Source organism: Microplitis demolitor, chromosome 5, assembly GCF_026212275.2.
Source record: "Microplitis demolitor isolate Queensland-Clemson2020A chromosome 5, iyMicDemo2.1a, whole genome shotgun sequence".
Lineage (NCBI taxonomy): Eukaryota > Metazoa > Arthropoda > Insecta > Hymenoptera > Braconidae > Microplitis > Microplitis demolitor.
The window spans coordinates 9,032,782-9,053,671 of record NC_068549.1 but is presented as its reverse complement, the minus strand read 5'-3'; the positions used below and the strand labels follow the sequence as shown (position 1 = coordinate 9,053,671).

Here is a 20,890-nt window from a genome sequence, read left to right as displayed (position 1 = left end):
CTTATAAAACTCAAACAAAATCTTGATACACATATACATACGCACTCAAACACGCACACATACTCAAAAATATATGAACACACACTAAGTAAAATATTTTAACACTGGTTAAAAATATTTACACCAGCGACGGCGTTATTTTAACACCGCTTTCGATGTTGAAATTTAACATCGCAAATTTTAATACCTACACCGCTTGGAATTACCCCGATTATTTTTTACAGTGTATTTCCTAATATTAGTTTACTTCCCTTACTACGAAGCTTTGTGGCGAAAAATTTCATTAAATAGAGAAAAATCTGATGAATCTCCCAGTACAAAAACCTAGCAAAAAAAGGTGTAATTTTTTTTGTTATTAACAAAGACGTTTTGCAAGTAAAGGCTCAGTCGACTTTAACGGAATACTAGAAAAAGATTATTCTACTGCAGTTAATTTAATGTACAAAATAAAATAATTCGATCATTTCTGAATCGTTTGGTCACACCATTTGTACGAAAATCTTAATTAATAACGATGAAAATAATTATTTAATTTAATCAACACAAAGAAATACTAGCCTAACAGCTGATTTATTTACCGACGTGGTCTGTGCATATCCACAGTGGAGAGAAGTTGCGCGCGTCGCCATGACTCATTTGAAATTTCAAGCGCGTTGATAATTTTATTTCAGGCAATAATTTATTTTAATATCTTAAATTCAATTAATTAATGAAAAACTTTTATTACAATCGATAAAATTATTAATATATTTTTATGGATACTGATGTTAAAAATAAAATCTTGAGAAAGTAGTAAGCAAATTTGAAAAATTTTTTACAAACATTAAAATTGTAACTGTAAATTAGTGTACTACCAAATGTCATTGAATTTTCATAAGCTGAATGATTCTATAATTTACAATATTTTAAACCTATGTTGGTAATTACTTCAATAAAATAATCATAAAATGAAGATCTTACCTATTTTTTTTTTCTTGCCTTTAATTATTATTTGACTAATTGATACTAAATATTTTATCGCCACAAAGCTTCGTAATAAGGAAAGTAGACTATATATATATATATATATATATATATATATATAAATAGTTATTGACATATATAATTAAATTTATATATTATACTCATTATTAATTCAAAACTATTCCTTGCTCTAAAAAAATTCATCCTCTAGCTGCGATAGGATTATTCCGGTGACTGCGATAGGAATAGTCCTCTGGCTATAGAAATATACCTGTTGCTTCAACAGGAATATACCTGTTGCTTCAACTCGACTGATCTTGTGAATACTGCTAGATCTGCTAATATGATCAAACTCAAGCGATATAAGATGCATTATTAACCCTTCTTTAAGACCAACTTTCCTTGATTTTTATTGCATACTAGAATGTCATCTTTAACGCCTCGAAGAAGTATGACTAACAAAAAATTCCTCTCACATACTAATTATACCATGATGATGATAATTCTCTCATAACAAATTTATCATTTAACTTTGCAGATAAATCGGTCTCCTTTGAGAAATCAGTATCTTTCAGTGATGAACCTCCAGATATGAACTCGCCAAAGCAGCATTCTCCACAACACACAGGTAAATTTTTCTAATATATAATTACTATATTTCTTATACTCAAATTTGGTCAGCTGTAATAAAATTTGATCAAACTCTATACTTATTTTTTTTCCGGGTATCACTACTAATATTTATTAATTATTGCTTTGTATGATTCTATTAACGCAAAACGAAGCGGATACAAAACCTACAAAACCAGCGATAAAATCATCAACTCTACCTCGGATGTCATCTCAAGGTAAGAGTGTAATTTTTACCGATATTTTTAGTAGATTTCATAGAAATCTAACTACTACGTATTTGTCCTCATGACGCAATTTTTCAAAAATTTTACCATTTTCTGTCTCAGTTAGTAAATAAATTGCGAAAATACCATTAGTTCAAAAGCTTTATATATATACATACTGTAATAACTGATAACTTATAAATTAGTATCACTTACATTACAATGATAACACACTTAAATTATAAATAATAACATCACAATTAACAGCAGTAAAAGAAAGGCAAAGAAAGATAGTTTATTAATATACAAGATATTCTCTGTTTAGTTATCAACGTATAACTGACTGATTCTAGTCGCGTTTCTATAAACAAGAGAATAAAACATTTGTTTTCTAGATATTCAAATATTTAAAAAGATCAATTTCACTTTCGTTCCAATATATAAATATATATATATATATATATATATATATATATATATATATATATATATAAATATAGATTATCGTGTTTAAAAAAAAGCATTTGACGTTCAATGTAGCAATCGATGCATTATATTGAGTTCTAGAGCTGCATAGATTTAGGAATTGATCAGATAAGTCACTTCAAAGATAACTGAAAAAAATCGTTTTCTCTATTTCTTTCGCCAACGATATCTTTCGAACTAATTAATGGAAGTAGATGGTTGAGGCCGAAATCGACGCACCTTATTAAGTTCCAAAGCTGATTAGATTTTGAAATTGATCAATGGAGTTGTTTCTAAAAAATTTCAGAAAAACTTAAAAAAAAAATCGGTCTATCGGTTGACCCTGCGGGCCAGCCTCAAAACTTCCCGCTATTTTCGAGATTCTTAACTTTAAAAATATTGTTGTGAATACATTTTCGAGCTCTTCGAGCTCGAAAATATTTTTGTATGCCTTCGTTTTAAAAACAAGTTAGATGGCATTATACGATGATCGAAAAAGACTATAAAGAGGATGAGTTAGTATGATTTCTGATACATTTTAGTACATTATATTTTTACTGATCCGGAAAAAAAAATTTTATGTTATTTTTTTAACTTTTAAGTACCGATATCTTTTGAACTAATTAACCAATTTTGGCGTTTGAGGTGGCTATCTGCGCGTTTTCTTGAATTCTAGAGCTGAATAAAATTTGAAATCGACCGGTCCAGCGATTTCAAAGATATTTGAAAAAAAATCGTTTTTTACCATTTTTTTCTCCAACGATATCTCTCGAACGCATTAACCGATTGAGATGGTTGTGACGGCGATCGACGCGTTCTATCAAGTTCTAGAGCTGATTAGATTTTGAAGTCGATTGTTCGAGCCGTTTCGGAGAAATAAAAAAAAAAATAATATTTTTTCCATAATTTGCAAATATTTTCGAGTCTACTTGATCAAATGATCTGAAATTTTCAGGAAAGTTGACGGCCAATAAACTCTTTCGATTGCTACCTTAATCATTTAAATCGGTTTATTAGTTAACAAGTTATAGAGCGTTCACATCCACATACACACATACATACATACGGACACTCGGACATCATTCTGAAAATAGTCAGAATAGCTTCCTAGGACCTCAAAACGTCGACATCTGATGAAATTTAGATTTTCGCGAATCGGGGTGAAAACAATAACTTCCCGAATTTTTTGAAAATCATCGATTTTCTTAGCGGGAAGTTAAAAAATTGTTTTTTCGTATTTCATCAATATCCAAGAGTCTCTCATCGATCGATCTGAAATTTTCAGAAAAGTTGACGTATATTCTCAAAAATTATGAAGAATATATGTTCTTGTATCAAGTAAATATTCTCGATAAAAATATTTTTTTTTCTCAGTGTGTCATGAATGATTGAGCTTGGTCATGCATGACGTTGCCCGGATCATGTGTGACTATTCTTTCCTCTCCTTGTATGGTATTGTACGATTGAACAAGATTTTACATGATTATGCACGACGACGCATAATTCGTGCAGTGTCGTGAATGATCATTCATGACTGAGCTTGGTCATGCATGATTTTGCATGAATCGTGTAAAGTCATGACTGAATCATGCATGACGATTTTTTTCGGGGAACTCGAACAAAGAATTTAAGATAATAAGATTATATGTAATCAAGAGCTTGATAATTAATGGGCCGATTTGCGGCAGTTTTTATAGTCGATACTATAGGCAAGAGGTAGCTTGCATGACCTAGATTTGATTTTGCTGGCTATCGAAAAATAGGATAGTAAACGGAATCTCTAACGATCAGAACGAAAAAGAAGATGATGTTACTAAGCATAGTTGAATAGCTGAGCTACTCGCGGGGTGCGGTGTAAGAAAAGGCGTACGTGACGATCTCAGGTAGAAATTTCTAGAGCAATGACAAAGACTCAAAAAAAAAAGATGATGGTAGTTCCTATAGGTGGAAGGAAATCCGACCTCATGTCATTAGATAGGAGTTATTTTAATCTGGTAATTACATGTTATTAATTAGTCTTATGGTATAGGTTGTTATCGATAATTGATCCTTTTGTCATTATCTTTCCATAAGTTATAGTAATTTCTTTCTAGCACCAGTGGTTTAAATGTTACAGCTATTTTTAATTACAATATTCAATAAATTGCAATTATTATTAAGTTCATATATAAAAGTGCATTAGAGAATTATTTTGAAAATCTTAGTTTTTCATTATTTTAATTATTTGTCGAGTTATTGACAGTAGAAGTTAGCGATATAGTCCTATGTGTTAGAGAGAGAAAATGATCGCGACGGGTCATGCGGCACGCCTTAGAAAGAAGCTTCTAGATCCAACTCAATGTTATTAGATGAGCCTTATTTTGAATTGTTAATTACGGATTATTAATAGGTTAAAGGTATATGTGTTTACTAATTATTAATCCTTTCGATATCATCTTTCGATTGATTAAAGTAATTTACTTTTACCGTTATTGGTTTAAATGTCATACCTATTTTTAATTATTATGCGATAATTATTAAATAATCTGGTATTCAGTAAATTTGGGGGAAAGAGAAAAAAATGATAAATTTCCAAAAAATGTGAAAAAAAGTCAAAGAAAACAAAAAAATTGAAACTAGTTGTGGTCGAAAAATTTTTTTTTTACATTTTTTGGAAATTTATCATTTTTCTCTCTTTCCCTCACATTTACTGAGTAGCCAACACAAAAATGTAAGAAAAAACGAAAAAAAATTATTTTTTCATTTTGATTATGATTACACAATTAAAGGAACAAAATTTTCCTTTAATTGTTGAGTAAAATTTTGATCGATCACCCCCGAAAAACAGTTCGATCGATCAATTTGAAAATTTACACCTGAGGATTTCACGTCATGGCTCTTAACCAGTTTTCCAAATGAGTACGAGGAGAAATTGTTATATATTGAAACAGGCATGAGAATAAACACCTTCGAGAAGTGTAGATGGTCGTACCATCTCGTACGGAAAAGCCGAATCTCAATATACGTATATACCCATACAAACATCTTGTCATAGTATAGGTAACTCATACATACACTGGTCACTAGTATGTACACTAGCGCTATCGCGACAATTACTACTAACATCAATTTAGAAATACTCCGATTTAAGTATCAAAAAATTTGTAACTTACATTGAAAAGATACGGAGACAGCGTTGGAAAATTTTAAAATAAATACAAGAATATTTATATGTTTTTATATCTTATTTTTTATTCCTATGCTTTTTACGATATTAGTACTGTATTTTTTTAACTGAACTTAGTATAACAATCTTTTCGTAAAATTACGATAGTAAATTGTAAAAACTCTTTTCTAAATAGTAAGTTTTCATATAAAATACTTGATAGTTTACGGTAAAAAGAGTATGGTTCAGGATTACGATACTTATAAAGTAAATTTTCATAAAATTTTTTCTCCATGTACGCATGCCTTGCTCAAGATTTGTTCAAGGCTCAAGTTCAATTTTGAGCCTTGAGTAAGCCATGCGCAACTATTTTCAACTATAGTCTTCCTCCAGAATTGAGATAATCTGGCACGAATTTCTTGTGCAAGGCTTGCGTTAGGCGTGCAATTTAAAGCTGGTCACAAGTATCTGCAGCAATACACATACGTAGAAAAAGACACTAACACCTATCGATCTTGAGAGCATACTTGCTCAAGAATTTAAAAAAATTGTTATAAGGTAAATGTCCCCAATACCGAAATAAGACCCAATACCGGAACGAGACCTAATACTGGAACAATTTGATAATCATCATATTATACTTAAACTCGTACACGAAGAAGTTAAATAAAACTTTCTATATTTAAACTCTTCACGGAAAAAATTTCCTGTTGCGGCAACAGGATTTTCCTGTAGCTACAACAGGAGGCAGTCAAAAAATCAAAGAAATAAAAAAAAATTGAAACGTGTTTTGGGGTCGAAAATTTTTTTTTGACATTTTTTGGAAATTTTTCGTTTTTTTTTTTTCTCTTTTCCTCAGATTTACTGAGTTACCAATGCAAAAATGAAAGAAAAGTGAACGAAAAATTATTTTTTTCATTTTGATTATGATTACACAATTGAAGAAACAAAACTTGTTCCTTTAATTGTTTAGCAAAACTTTGATCTATCACCCCCAAAAAACGGCTCCATCTATCAATTTAAAAATTTATAGGGTTATTGGGGGTACATTAAGCTAAAAAAGTCCCTGGCAACAATATTTTTTTTATCGATATTTGCAGAGTAGCGGTTGATTTACTACACAGAAAATAAAATACTATTGTTTAAACATGAATTTCTTGGTTCAAGAATTCGGTTCAAAATATTTATTTTATTATTATTAATGATCAATTTCTTAAGAAAAGAGCATCAAATTTATTTTTGTTATTGTGTGAATTTGATATTATATTTTAAGTAAACAAAAGAATAGCTTTACTCGAATTAAATATAAATTATTTCCATCAATTCTGCGAATTCATGAGACAAAATTATATATTCTTGATAATTATCAAGAACATATGTTCTTGTATCAAGTAAATATTCTTAATACAAGTATTTTTTTTTCTCAGTGTAAAAAACCAAAAAAAGTCATTTTTTTGTACTTACTTCTAAAGGATGTTGAGTCAAAAAAATTGTTTTTTCCAAAAAATGATGAACGGGTCTTGTAGAGAATTTATTCAAGTTTTTAACGCCGCCCTCAAATTTACTGTGCAATCATTGGTACCTGAAATATCGATGATCAAAGCCAAAAGGATCAATTTTTGTTTGAAGGCTGATATCTCTGCGACAATTTGTCCTACGAGGTTTAAAAAAAAGCCAAATTGAAGCTGAATAAATTTGCCAAATTACCTATGCATTGGTTTAGTTGACAAAATTCTTCCACGGTCCGTGGGCTCTTTGGAAAAAAAAAAATTTCGAAATTTTTTGACTCGTGGTATTTCTCATATTAGCGTAATAACCAGACCTTTTAAAAGTTTTTGATAAAAATGCACTAAAACTAGAGATTTCAAGCTATAAAATGCTTTTTTTAAAACCTCGATACGATATTTTTTTCCAAAGTTACATGTTTTCCAAAGTTACCAATTTAATATAGTGGAAACCTAAAACATGCAAACTTCAATAAGACAATTTATAGATAAATTGAGAAAAATATAGATAGCCCGAACTGGGAATCGAACGCAGACCATGTTGGTATCGCGCCGAGTACTCTACCAGTTGAGCTATCGGACACTATACTATATTCCGTTCAATTTGATCTATAACTTATTGAGCCACACCGTCCATCGTACGGTATTACACCAATTTAATATAGTGTATGAATAATTAAAGTCACTTTGACTAGCGCCTGTTCTCATTATTTTTCATCGTAGCTTGTTGTCTTTTTTTTAAACTCGAATAAAAAAAAATTTTTTTAAATTTTATTATAATAAAAATATTATTCAACTAAAAAAGTCATAACAATTTGAATACTATCGATATTGACATTATTTTCTTAATAATTTTATCACTCCAAGAATCTATTTTCAAGATCTAATTATGATCTTTTATTTATGAAAATAAATATTAAATGTTAATTTATCACTGTATTGAGGGAAATAGTAGAAAATAGTTTAAGAAAACTATAAATATTGCTATTTTTACATTTCATAGTCATGTAATTAAACTGATAATCTCACTCGCATTAAGTTAGAATTTTAGGGTCAACAACTCCATCATACCTTTAAAATTGAGCCTATTTATTGATCCTCAAATTTCAACAACAAAACTCATTTTTATAACAGGGCTATGCTGTTGCTCTGGTCGTCTACTAAGGGCGCCACTGGAAGTAATACGGCCTCTAAAAACCGGATCTTTAATCATCAGGGTCGGTGTCATTTTGTTAATTGTAAGAAAAGGAAAACGAAGGATAATTTATAAATAAATTTTAAATTTATAATTTGACGATTTCAACCTCTTTTATTTATTTACGTTAATTACCTTTGACAACTTTTTATTTCATAACCTTATAACCTTATCAAACTTTATAAACCTTACAATCTTATATATACGGACAAAAAAATATTCTGAAAAGTATACTGTATAGTTACAGAAACAATACGCAATAGTTATCTACTAGATTGTTACTGTAATGATCTACTGTATCGCACTGACAACAATACAGTAGATAGCTCTGAGACCTATACCGTATCGCTCTGAGCTCTATCTGACACACATTTGGAAATTTTTATCATTAATAAATAAATAATTTTGATTAAATAAAATAATTTGTAAAACTGATTTATCATTTGCAGTCTAAATAAATTTAAAATATAATTGTAAATATCTTTTAATTTTTGAGGTTATATGTATATATATATATATATATATATATATATATATATATATATATATATATATACATAGAAAGTTTTTTTTTGTTGCTCATCAAGCAAAATATTGTTTTTTATGCTAAAACAAAAACCCCTATCAAGTTTGAGCTCTTAATTCCAATCTTAAGTACTTTCCATTTGATTTCAAAGATTTCCCATTTAAAATATACGTAAATTGAATTACTTTTTTTTTTGGCTTTCTAATACTCAGCTGCGTTTTATGACATCGACACGGTTTTGGTCGCAAATTATAGGGCATTTGGTGTTCTTCACAAATACCCATAGTAACTTAGCTGTAATTCCAGCTGTTTTACTGATGTCCGCTGAGGAAGTCATTTTCATATCAAATTGACCTTTATTAGCTTGCAGAACGTAAACCAATAAATGCACATTAAAAATGTTAATGGAAATTTTATAGGAAATTTTATTCCCTTCAAAAAAAGCTCTATGAGTCAAGTCGCTAAAGTCCATAGTTTCAGAGTTATAGGAGTTTTAATAATTTAAAAAATATAATATTAAAAAAAAAATGACAATGGCTAATTTATTTTTTAAATTATGAAAACTCCTATAACTCGGAAACTATGGACTTTGTAACGGGTAAAACTGGGGTTACTTTCAATTGCCAATCAAAAGTTATTAATTAATTGATAAGTCGAAACTGAACCACACAGAACCAGGAAAGATGAACCAATAAATTGATAAGAATCTGAATGTAATGAATGTAATTATTAGCCAGTATTAATAAATAAATAATACTTTTAATCAATTGGTTCACTGAAATATCGTAGTTACTTTTAATAAGCAAATTTAGAAACACAAACTACCCTCTTTTGGCTCGGGTACTGCTCGCCGGAGTCCAGGGTGGAAAACAAAAGGGGTCTTCAAAAAGACAGACAATATTAAATATAACAATTCAAATTTTATTCAACTCAACACTTTACATGGGCTTCGCGCCCTTGTTCTACTACCTCTACAACAATCAATTACGGTTTTTAATTGTTTCAAATCACGGTTTATCGCGGTTACGCGGTCAATTCACACACACAAAAGTTACGCGGACTAGTGACGCGGTTCTACCCTCTCCCGGGTGCTTCAGGGGTGTCTGGTCGACTTCCCCGTAGGCCTTGCACGAATTCCCCTTTCCCGAGGGTAAGCGGATGGTCTCCGTCTAATCCCCACCTAATCGGCTAGTATCACCTACCACCCCTTGGCAGAAGGCCTCAGAGTGGGGACCCTCAAATCTCCCCGAGAATCAAATTTCGCGTACCTTGGTCCGGTCGGACTCGGGGTAGTCGAAGTTCCAGATGTTGTCCAGGGAATGGTCTTCCTCCAGAAAACGTCTCGGGAGACTAAGTTGCCAATACGGTCTTTACGAGCGCTTTTATTACCTGATCCATCCGCCACACATACGAAAAGGGATAAATTTCATCGCCCTCTAGCGTCGCTTGCTTAAGCGTGGCGATCGAGAAATTATTTTAAGTCCCTGGGCGAATAAATCAACGGGAAACAGAAAATTACAAAATAATATGTCAAGAGACTGAATTTCTTCTAAGTTTTGTGCGATAATATCAACGAGAATTGAAAAATATAATTTAAACGAAACATAAAAATGATTTGGAAAGAAAAAGAATGTGTTTAAGAGTTAGAGCACACATTGAATACGGAGAAATTAGCCGTGCGGCTTACGCACTCGCAAGCGAATAGAAAGAGAATGGAAGAATACGCGATTAAAATACTAAGTCAATTTCAACTCTCACACATTATTTCTCTTATTTTATATTTCTTTCAATCTCTTGAATCTTTTAAAAGATTCATATGGAATTATTTTTCACGTTTTTTTCTTTCCCTTTGATTTTGCTGGCTCGGGACTTAAAATAATTTTCACTCGGCGCGTATCCATATACTCATACTTATACACTCGTATAACCATAATATCACACAAAATCTTATTAAAAATAAAAACACAGCCATAGTAAAATAATAAATCAACATAATTATAGTAATAGCGTAAAGTATATTGAAAAAAAATAGAGATCAATAGTAATTGAATCACAAATAGTAGATCATAATTAAACATGTAGTAATTAAGTAGTAGTTTTTAAGTATAAGGTAAAAGTCCCTATTACGAGACATATTTCAGGATAGGTTAAAGACCTGCATCAATATTAATACTATTTGAGGATAAAATATAATTTTAATTGTATCAAGCAATAATTTCATGATTAATTCATCACTATTTATGTTTTGTAATAAATTTTATAATTAAAAATTAATTAAAATAAGGATTTTTAAAGGGAACCTTTATGGCCCTATTTATGAGACACTAGAAAGACACATGGCCCCAGTGTCTCATAGTACAGGTCCCTATTTTTGAGACACTTAAGAAATCAGCAAAATTGATTTAACGATATTTATTTATTGATACTTTGAGATCATTGTAGTTATAAAAATAATTATTTTGATTTTTCATTAAAAAATAATAAGTTTTTATAAATTAAATGGCTAATTATCACAAGTTATTGACTCAAAACTATTTGTCTTCTTTAATTTTTTTTTGTAGTTCTTTAACTTGGGCCATTAATTTTTTCTTCTCTTCCTGCAGTTTTTTTTTATTTTGTTGTTTTTCTTCTTTTATTTTTTTTAAGTTTTCTTTTTCCAATTGTTGCTGATACCATTCATCCGATGTCCCCACAGATAGCAATTTTGGCCTACCTGCTTTTTCAATTTTTATTCGTTTTTTTTTTGGTAGATACTCTAGCGGTAAGGTAAATATTTCTTTTAAAGGTCTTGTAAGTGACTCATCTATAAATAAAATAAAGTTCTTTAAATCTTATCAATGATTTTCATAACTAGTCCATAAAAAAGTTATTTCATTTAACCTTTATCAATATTTATCGATAAAAACTTGTCAATAGAATTGTTTGTATCAATCATTCTAGAAACACCGTCCAAATTTTCTTTCATAAGTTCTAAAAAAAACAGTTAAATTTATAAATTAAATTTAGTGAACATAATAATACATTCGACATTTACATACCTAATTGATGATTTTCGTCAACTGTATGATTCGCTGAATGAATATTCATGGGTTTTGTTTTAATCTCTTCTTGTTGTACAGGTAGCAGTATATCTAGAAGTTCATAATCCACGGGGATTGTTTGGTCAATTAGATTGCATTCATTTAAGTCTACAAAAGTGGACTGCGTTATATTGTTGCTATTAGTTGGTAACTCTTGAAGATTTACTTGAGCAGGTTCACAAATGACTTCAAAAATTTGTCCATCATTGATATAATTAGTTTGTTCACAGTTAGTCAGATTACAGTCATTGTCTACGATAATAACAGATTGTAAAACGTCTTCACTATTTATTAGATTAATTGTTTCAACGTTACTAGATAATTTTTCATCATTAGTAGGGAGATAATTAGTAGAAGAATTAATATTTGTATTAATATCGTTTGATAAGCAAAATTGATTAACATTTAAGTTATGTTGTAAGATACGCTGAATACGATGATCATTAAGATTTTCAATATTCTTGATTACTGGCTTCTGTTGCGAAGAAATACCTATTTATATAAATATGTAAATAGATATTAAAAAATATACAGCATAAATTGAGCAAATGAAACGAACTGAAAATAAATAATTAATACTGTAAATAATAAATCATTTTAATTAATAATAAATACTGTAAAAAATAAATCAAATGTAAAAATTAATTAATTAATTAGCCTCGAATTTGATATCAATTATAGTGTCTCATAAAAATCGTAACAAAAAAATTATAAAAAAAATAATCCAAGCAAAAAATTGCAAATATCAACTATGCATAAATCAATAATTATAAATTAAAACAAAATAATTGTTTATTTTGAATACCCGAAGAAGTGTTAGAAATTTTAAGCCAGTAATCGAACAGTGCTTTCTTCTGTATATCTCCGGCCCATGATCCACATTTTGCAGCTTCTCTGAATTCACAAAGCGTACCTTCGGGTAAATTTTTTTCAAAATTTAGCAAAAATTGTTGTTTTTCTTCAATCTTATCTGAATTATTATTATCTAGTTGTTCAGTAGGTCGTTTGGATTTCCTACTCTTTTGTAGAATATTATAATCTACAGCATTTGAATCGAATAAGTATAGTCCAGTTGCTTTGAAGCCACTCACGACAACACTTTCTTCATTTTTCATATTTTCTAATGTGAATTTGAGTACTTGAGGGAAGTCTTCTTTCTTAATTTGTCCAACATCATGTTCATTTTTCCATTTAGGTACACATTTTTTCCAGATTACCTTAAAGGGATGAAAAAATGAAACATCTAATGGCTGCATAATATGGGTTGAATTAGGGGGTAGCATGACCAATTCAATTTGCTTGCCTCTACAAAAAGTAACTAAAGGTAGATTAAGATGTGATGAGTGGTTGTCCATGTATAAAATGACTGGAAACGCTGTTTTTTGTTCAATTAGCCATGGATAGAAGACATTCGTAATGTATTCATAGAAGGTTTCCGTTGTCATCCAACCATTCTCCGACACTCCAATACCCCATCCTTTAGGCGTATTTTCAACTATTTTCTTGGGTACGCATTCTTTATAACAGTACATAAGCATGGGTGGAGCACGAGTTCCATCAGCACTGTACATGAAGAGAACGGTTACAGCTTCCTTGCCACCATCGACTATTTTATACACAGCACGAGATCCTTTTTCAGCTAGCACACTTTCAGCGTCAGGGCACAAAAGTATGCTAGATTAATTGCAGTTGAAAATTCTAGACGGACATATATTTAACAAATTTTTACTTCCCAAATACTTCCCAGAACCTTTGAACTAATCTTGCAACTGCTCGCGACTGACAGCTGCCCTAGTTGTGCTTAAATGCTGGGGTTTTCTGATAGATAATTGAGGATGGCGTTTTCTGAAAGCCTCATACCAGTGACGGCTTGGCCGATTATCAGTAAACGGAGTTTTTATTTCCATTGTTTGGACATATTTTTGTACACAGTCTAATAACTCTGTTTTAGTTACAGGTGATCCCATTGATCCTCTGTGCAACACCCACTGAACAATAACATCCTCTTCTTTCGATGATAATACAGTTTCTGGACCTGATTTATTTTTTGTTTTTTCAGGATCAGCACTTTTTTCTTACCCATGGTAGCTGCAGGTACTCCATAAATCACAGCAGCTTTTCTTAACGACAATCCTGTATCTTTTATTGCTTTTAAAGCTTTTTCTACATTTTCCGGATCATAGTTTTTCCTTTTAGACTTTTTTTTAATCAATTGATTATTTATATTGAATCTAAACACTTTTTTTTTGTTTGGCTTCGATGGAGTTTTTGGAGTTTGTGTCTTCTGAGATTTTTGTTTATTTCTCATTATTTTAGCTTTTATTAAAATTTGGCTGTTTAATCTAAAACAATTTATTAGTCAATAATATATATTATAAAATGTACAAAACTTATTTAAAATAATTAAAAAACAAAAATTTGCTAGCCAAGTCAATGCTCAAAGTTTTGATTTCAGGTTAGGTTCATAATCTAATTTTATTTAATGTAAAATATTTACTTGTAAGAAATTATTTGAAGCGCTACAAATATCTGATATTTTATATTATATAATTACACTATTTTTATAATGAAAATCGATTATTTGCAATATAAATTCTTATAAATGTTCACTGTCTCTTCTAACCGGGACGAACGAAACAGTCTATGTCCATATTACTTGATACACTGAGTAATGTGTCTCATACACCGGTATATTCAGATTTTTAAGTGTAGGTATTATGAAACACTCGAATATAGAGTATTATTATCATGGAAAAAATAAAAATACGTGTAAAAATGAAATCTGCGACTTGTCAGCTTTTTATTAACATATAAATTATATATATAAATATAATAAACATTTTAATTTCATCCGAATGAAAAACTGTACAGTCATTATCGTTCAACTCGTTTCAGCTATAGTTTCAAGTGCAGATAATGAACCACGAACTTAAATAATTTTTTTCTTCTGACATTTCAAAAGAATCAAAAGTAAGACTTGTTACTTGCGTTTAAAATTAATAAAATAATGAGTTTATTATATTTTTCCAGAGTGTTATTTGGTATTTTTCTTATGAGTTAGTACATTTCCATTATGTCTCATAAATAGGGACTATGTCTCATAATATGGACTTTTACCTTACATAGTAATTAGAAGAAGCACCATAGTTTTTCGGTTTAGTCATAAGTAATAATAATAATACTAGTTATACATCACACATAGTAGTACGTAGTAATAATCACATTAGTAGTTAAGTCATACTAATAAAAATAGGAGTAAATTAGGTACCATAGTTATAGTCAGGTTTAGTATAGTCATAGATATAAGAATTAACTGTAGCATTAATACTAGTCATATTTAAATAATAATAATAGTAACTCGTAGGAAATAGTAATAAAAATAATAGTTATAAGTAAAAATAGTAATCACATTATACACACTCGGGTTTGTGACAGCAGTCGAATAGATTTGCCCTCAAATTACCGAGTGATTATCACTATATGCTAGTGATATTATTATGTATGGGCTATTTATTACCCTCAGAATTTCAAGACATTCCAAAGGAGGATCCTCACCCGCGCAGAGGTACCTATTAGCTTCCTGCAACCACGGAGTTGCCGCATGTTACGGGTGCAAGACATGCGGGCACCGCTAACGGTTGGAGTACTGGTCCCAGAACCCACGAAGAGGGTGGTACTTGCTAGTTTGGCGCCCCCTAGAGGGCGCCAAAACAATTTCCGGGAAACAGCTGGAATTACAGCTAAGTTACTATGGGTATTTTTGAAGAACACCAAATGCCCTATAATTTGCGACCAAAACCGTGGCGATGTCATAAAACGCAGCTGAGTATTAGAAAGTTAAAAAAAAAGTAATTTAATTTACGTTTATTTTAAATGGGAAATCTTTGAAATTAAATGGAAAGTACTTAACATTGGAATTAAAAGCTCAAACTTGATAGGAGTTTTTGTTTTAGCATAAAAAACAATATTTTGCTTGATGAACAACAAAAAAAATACTTTTGCCGGAAACGAAGCACCCTAATAGATATAATAACTAGCTGTTACCCGCCTGCTTCGCTAGGCGCTTCGTAATGTTAGGGACTCTTAATTTTGTTTTTATTATTGATATCGATATCCTAGCATTTACTGTTTAAACAATCGTAAATACGAATACAAAATACGTAACAAAGAAAAGTTTTAAGTGTAGACACCATAGGATAGAGTCAAATTTGAATAATCTGGCTAAGCTTATAACAGTCGAATTATAGAAAAAACACTACTGATTTGGGAGTAAATTATCGATAAAAAATGTTTAATTGTATTACTATTAATTTTCTTGTGTCCTCACTAATATTCATTTTAAATATCAAGCCTGTAGATCTTTGAATCGCAGCCGTGAAAATTTTCATTTCTTACGCCCCCGCAAATCTCCACCATAGTTGATTATTTAAAAAAAATTTACATCAATAGTTTTCTCGTATCGAAGAAACTTTTCATTTCAAATTTTAAGTCTGCACGCCTTTTCGCTGAAAAAAGTGAAAATTTTTATTTCTCACACTCCCACGAAGCCCCACCAGTGTTGGTACAAAATAAATGAATTATACCATCTTTTTTTTCAGTTCGTCAGTATTATTATTATTTTGCTATGGCAAAGTTTTCTACGTCATCTGGTAGTACCCAATCAGAAATGCGCGGTTGGTAGATTGCCAATGAGAAGCGAGGATTCGGTTAGTTGCTCGATAGTCCACTTTGAATAGAAATTTCGTGAGATCCGGTCTTATTGAGCATCTACATCAAGAAAGGAAAATGCATCTTGGTTACTATGGCAATGGTTGCTATAGTGACGGTCTCTATGGCAATGGTTGCTGTGGAAATGATTGCTACGGTAACGGTTGCTACGTGATCGAGAAGTCAATGAGAAGAGAGGATTCAGTAAATTGCGAAGAAGTAAACTTTGAGTAAGAGTTTCATAAAATCCGTTCCTAGTGAGCGTCTACGTTGCGAAAAGAATATGCATGCTAAATTTCAATTCCATAGGACCTATAGTTTTGGAGATCTCATGATGAGTCAGTGAATCAGTGAGTCAGTGGTATTTCGCTTCTGTATATATAGCTAGATATATGGTCACTGGTTTAGCAGTTACCCAGGTATAATCAGATTTAATTATATATTTTATGGTTACATTATCGAAAAAGCGTAGTTGGAGGTAGAGTAAGCGTGAGTCTGTGTGTTAGAGAGAGATAGAGTCAGTACGTGTGTCGAATTAGATAGGATGAAGAGTTGAGAGTATGGAGTGTGTTTGCGCGGTGAGTTAAAGGTGTTGAGAGTATGAGAGTAGGAGTATGTGTTTCATACGTGGTATGTTTTGAAGTAAATATGTGTGATGGAGCATGGAGTTGACGAGGAATGTTGAGCTGTGTCGTGGATAGTGGTCAAGATAATGTGCCTCCCGACCAGTAATAACGACTGCGCCCAGGCTTAGCTCTCGGGGTTGACGTAGTGATCGCGGAGGAGCGATTGAGATGTCACTGTCCCTTCATGTTGAAGTCTGGAGTTAACTGGGCTACACTTATGATTATTTAGGAATCGTAGGCCTCGTTTGCGATGCTCAAAGAAGCCAAGAATTTGCTGGGAGTACCACTATGGGAAGGTCCATGGCTTGTATGTGGTGGGAGTACGAATGGATGGAGAAGTGAGAGTGGCTGAGAAAGAGTAGAGCGTGAGAGTGAGTGGAGTGGGAGATACGAGTGAATCAGTTGTGAATACCGGCGAGTGAGTTAATTAATGTAACGGGACGGTTAAGTCCACCTCCGTTTGACGGGAGGCCGATACCACACCCTTTTGGGCATACTCGCGCTGCGCATATCCCCTATTCTCTACCATAATATTATAAAAGCGAAACATTGAGCAAGCTCAATATTGGCGGATGTTATAACCCTTAGGATCAGAGATCCTTTGCGTGTGGGTGCCGAACCAACAGCCACTACGAGTCCGACCTCAATTGGACCCATGCACTCCTCCGGTCTCAGGAAATAAAGAGATTCTGGTCGAAGTCGGGCTTGGAATGCCCCCCCCCCCATAGTACCAATTTCATGTATTGGTCGACATACCACAGTTGGTCAAAAGGGGACATGGTTTCTTCCCCTGCCTTCCTGAGAAGACACCCAGTTTTATTTACATTCATTCGTCCATACTTCAACACTTTCACATAAACACCTAACTTCGGACTGACACCCGAGATGCACAGAGTCCTTACAAATCGTGAGTTTTGCACACCCATGCCCATATGCTCCGACAACAACTAGTAGTCTTCTCCTCCTTCCTCTTTGTGTTGGAACTGGCTGCTGAGCTTGTGGTGGAGACAATCTTTGCTGAAAGCATTAAAAATTTTCAAGGAGTTTGGGGATGTGTCAATCACAAGCTGAATGGGCACTGCCCCCGCAACTACAATAAGTCCCTCATACGATGCCGTCTTGTATGAAGACGTCATTGTAATCAGGGCTCGACGTTGCAGGGCCCTAAGAGCATTCCAATCCTCTACCTCACATAGGTCACTCCAACCTGCTGCCGCATATGTGACAACAGGTAGGAAGTAGCCCCTGTAGATAGTGGACATTGCCGGAAAGCGCAGTCCCCATTCAGTCCGTGCGAGACGGCGTAGACGACCAAAAGTTTTATCTAATTTCGCGGGCCTTGTCTTTATGTGTGTTGTTGGTTTGAGGTCCTGGTCCAAGTGTACCCCTAAGTATCTAACGCTCTTTTTGAATGCTATTTTTGTTTTACCTACTACGATTTTCGGTGGCTTTGAATCATACTTAGACTTTTTCTGTCTCTTCGCTTCATAGGGGTACGGACCTTTGTCCTTGCGTGGACCACGTCGGGTGTACTCTCTTTTGAGGAATATTGCCTCGGTCTTGGACTCCGACAATGTAAGTTTCGCTGAACAACACCATTCCAGTATCGAGTCTACTGTCCCTTGCTCCTTTCTCGCAATATCGGCACGTGAGGTCCCTTCTATGATGACGAAGAGGTCGTCAGCATAGGCTACAAATTTACTCCCGTGTTCTATCGGCTCTAATTCTTTAAGTAAATCATAGAACATAATGTTCCAAAATAAAGGCCCTAATACTGATCCCTGTGGAAATCCCCTTGTTGGCTTTTTGTTCTCTTTTCCAAATCCCCATGACAGTGAGACTGTCCTATTTTCAAAGTAACTCTGTACTACCCTGTAAACATTTTTGGGTCATTCCCTTTTCTTCAAACCTTCGAGCCCTCACGGCCACCACACGTTGTCAAAAGCGCCAGAAATATCGAAGAGGTCCAATTGCCAGATTCTCTGTTGTCGAATCTAGTAAGCGACGCATCTCAACGATTGCATCTTCGACTTCAGTCGACCTTTTGGCCATAAAACGAAATTGTTGACTGGAGATCTTATCCCTAGCTAAGACTGTGGTGGTGAGTCTCGACTTAATTAGTCTCTCAAATACCTTCCCGATTACCGAAAGTAAACATATTGGCCTATATCATTTAGGGTCACACGCGTCTTTGTCACTGCTCTTAAGGAGCATGATAATCCCACCCTCTTCCCATGACGTTGGGAAAACTCCTAACTCTAAGCATCTATTATATAGTTCTAAGAACTCCCCTGACAAAATTACTGCTGCTCTTTACATCACCTCATTCTCCACTAAGTCTGTTCCGGGTACTTTTTTATTTTTAAGGGTCTTTAAAATTTTGTAAAGTTCGCAAGGGGTGAATAAATTGGCGTCCGCGGTGTCTGGTGGCGTCTCTGAATTTACTCGCGTAGTTTTCTGCTCCTCCGTTTCTTCCTCTGGTTTGTCGTCTACAATGTGTTTGTTGAGAATGCAGCTAGCTGTGTCCTTAAAGCTTTCTGTGGATTGTCCGTCACGCCGGAATGTGGTGAGCACTCTGTTAACTCGGTGTTTGTCTACCTGGAGCTTTTAAACGATGCCCCAGTGCTCCTTGTTACCGTTTGACGTGACAAACTCTTGCCAGCTGTTTTCTATCTGTCTTTTACGTGTTTTGAGTACGTCTTACACAGTTTCAAGTATGTCTTTTTTAGTTCTGTCCTTTTGTCTTCTTCCAGCTCCCTCTGGTGTCTCCTTCTGGCTTTGTAAACCACTCTCTTTTCTCTTGTTAGTTCTCTGGTCTACCACGGGTATGATTTCTTGTGCGGCTTTTTCCGCGGGATAGCAAATTCACATGACCCTATAATGGTTTTAGTAAGTGTATCGGTATACCTTCCCACGTCCTCGGTAGTTTCTCATGGAACTTCTCCCAATCGGCCAACGCAATGTTGAAACGCTTGAGGTCAGCCCCATCGACGCCCTCCCGGTCTTTTGGAATTTCAAGGCTGATATCGATCGCATAATGGTCGGTACTTTGCACCCACTCGCGTTTGATGGACCAGTTTTGTACGTACCGAGCAAGTTTTGGGGTAGCTAAAGTGACGTCTATGTATGATTCTCCTGCGGTTGATGAATAAGTTGGGCCCTCCCTTTTTATGTTCAAAATCTCTAACTCATAATGGTCTATAAAATCCTCCATTTTCTCTCCCTTCCCGTTTGTTTCTGGCCCCCAACTAATAGACCTAGCATTCGCATCCATCCCAAATAATACCCTTTTTTCCCTTAATGCCTGAACTACCTTTTCTAGTTGCGTTCCTCTTCCCACAGGACACCTGTCTCCAGTATTCCCGCCTTATCGTTTCGCAAGTTTACCTGCAAGACTCGAAGACCACTAGTGTTAAATTCTCTTTCTCCTCCTTCTCTTTCTCTTTCTGTTGCTGTCGGATTTGGTGGGGATGGAATTTCGTTTCGCGTACCGAGCTCTTCTACAGTTTCTTTTTGTGTTGAGAGCCCACCGTAGGCAAAGTTACTCGACCCCAGACACTCACGTCAGTTTGTGCCCCGCGAACAAAATCTCACGTCTACTAAATTTACTCTGCACTCTCGCGTGAGTGTTACTGCTGTTTCCCGTTTTCCAAGTTAATTGGTCTCATGATTTTACCCGTGCGCGTCCGCTTTTCCCGATTCTCGTGCCGACGATTGACGGGGATACCAGGGGGCTTAGCCCAAAGTGAAAAAATTGCCCTGGGTTCAAGGACCACAAGACAATTCATCCACTTATAATCATCAATCATTCAAAATCGATTAAAGTGAAAAGCCCACTTCCC

At 33.6% G+C, this 20,890-nt stretch overlaps 1 protein-coding gene across 5 annotated transcripts in view; it reads left to right on the top strand.

Annotated features, from left to right (window-relative positions):
• LOC103577388 (coiled-coil domain-containing protein AGAP005037) overlaps positions 1–20,890 on the top strand; it is a 104,344-nt gene that overhangs the window by 40,281 nt on the left and 43,173 nt on the right. For all 5 annotated transcript variants that reach the window (XM_053739133.1, XM_053739134.1, XM_053739135.1 and 2 more), the window contains exons 11-12: positions 1,502–1,591; positions 1,749–1,811. In XM_053739133.1, the coding sequence (XP_053595108.1) occupies positions 1,502–1,591; positions 1,749–1,811 (153 nt within the window). The remainder of the gene's footprint in view (positions 1–1,501; positions 1,592–1,748; positions 1,812–20,890) is intronic.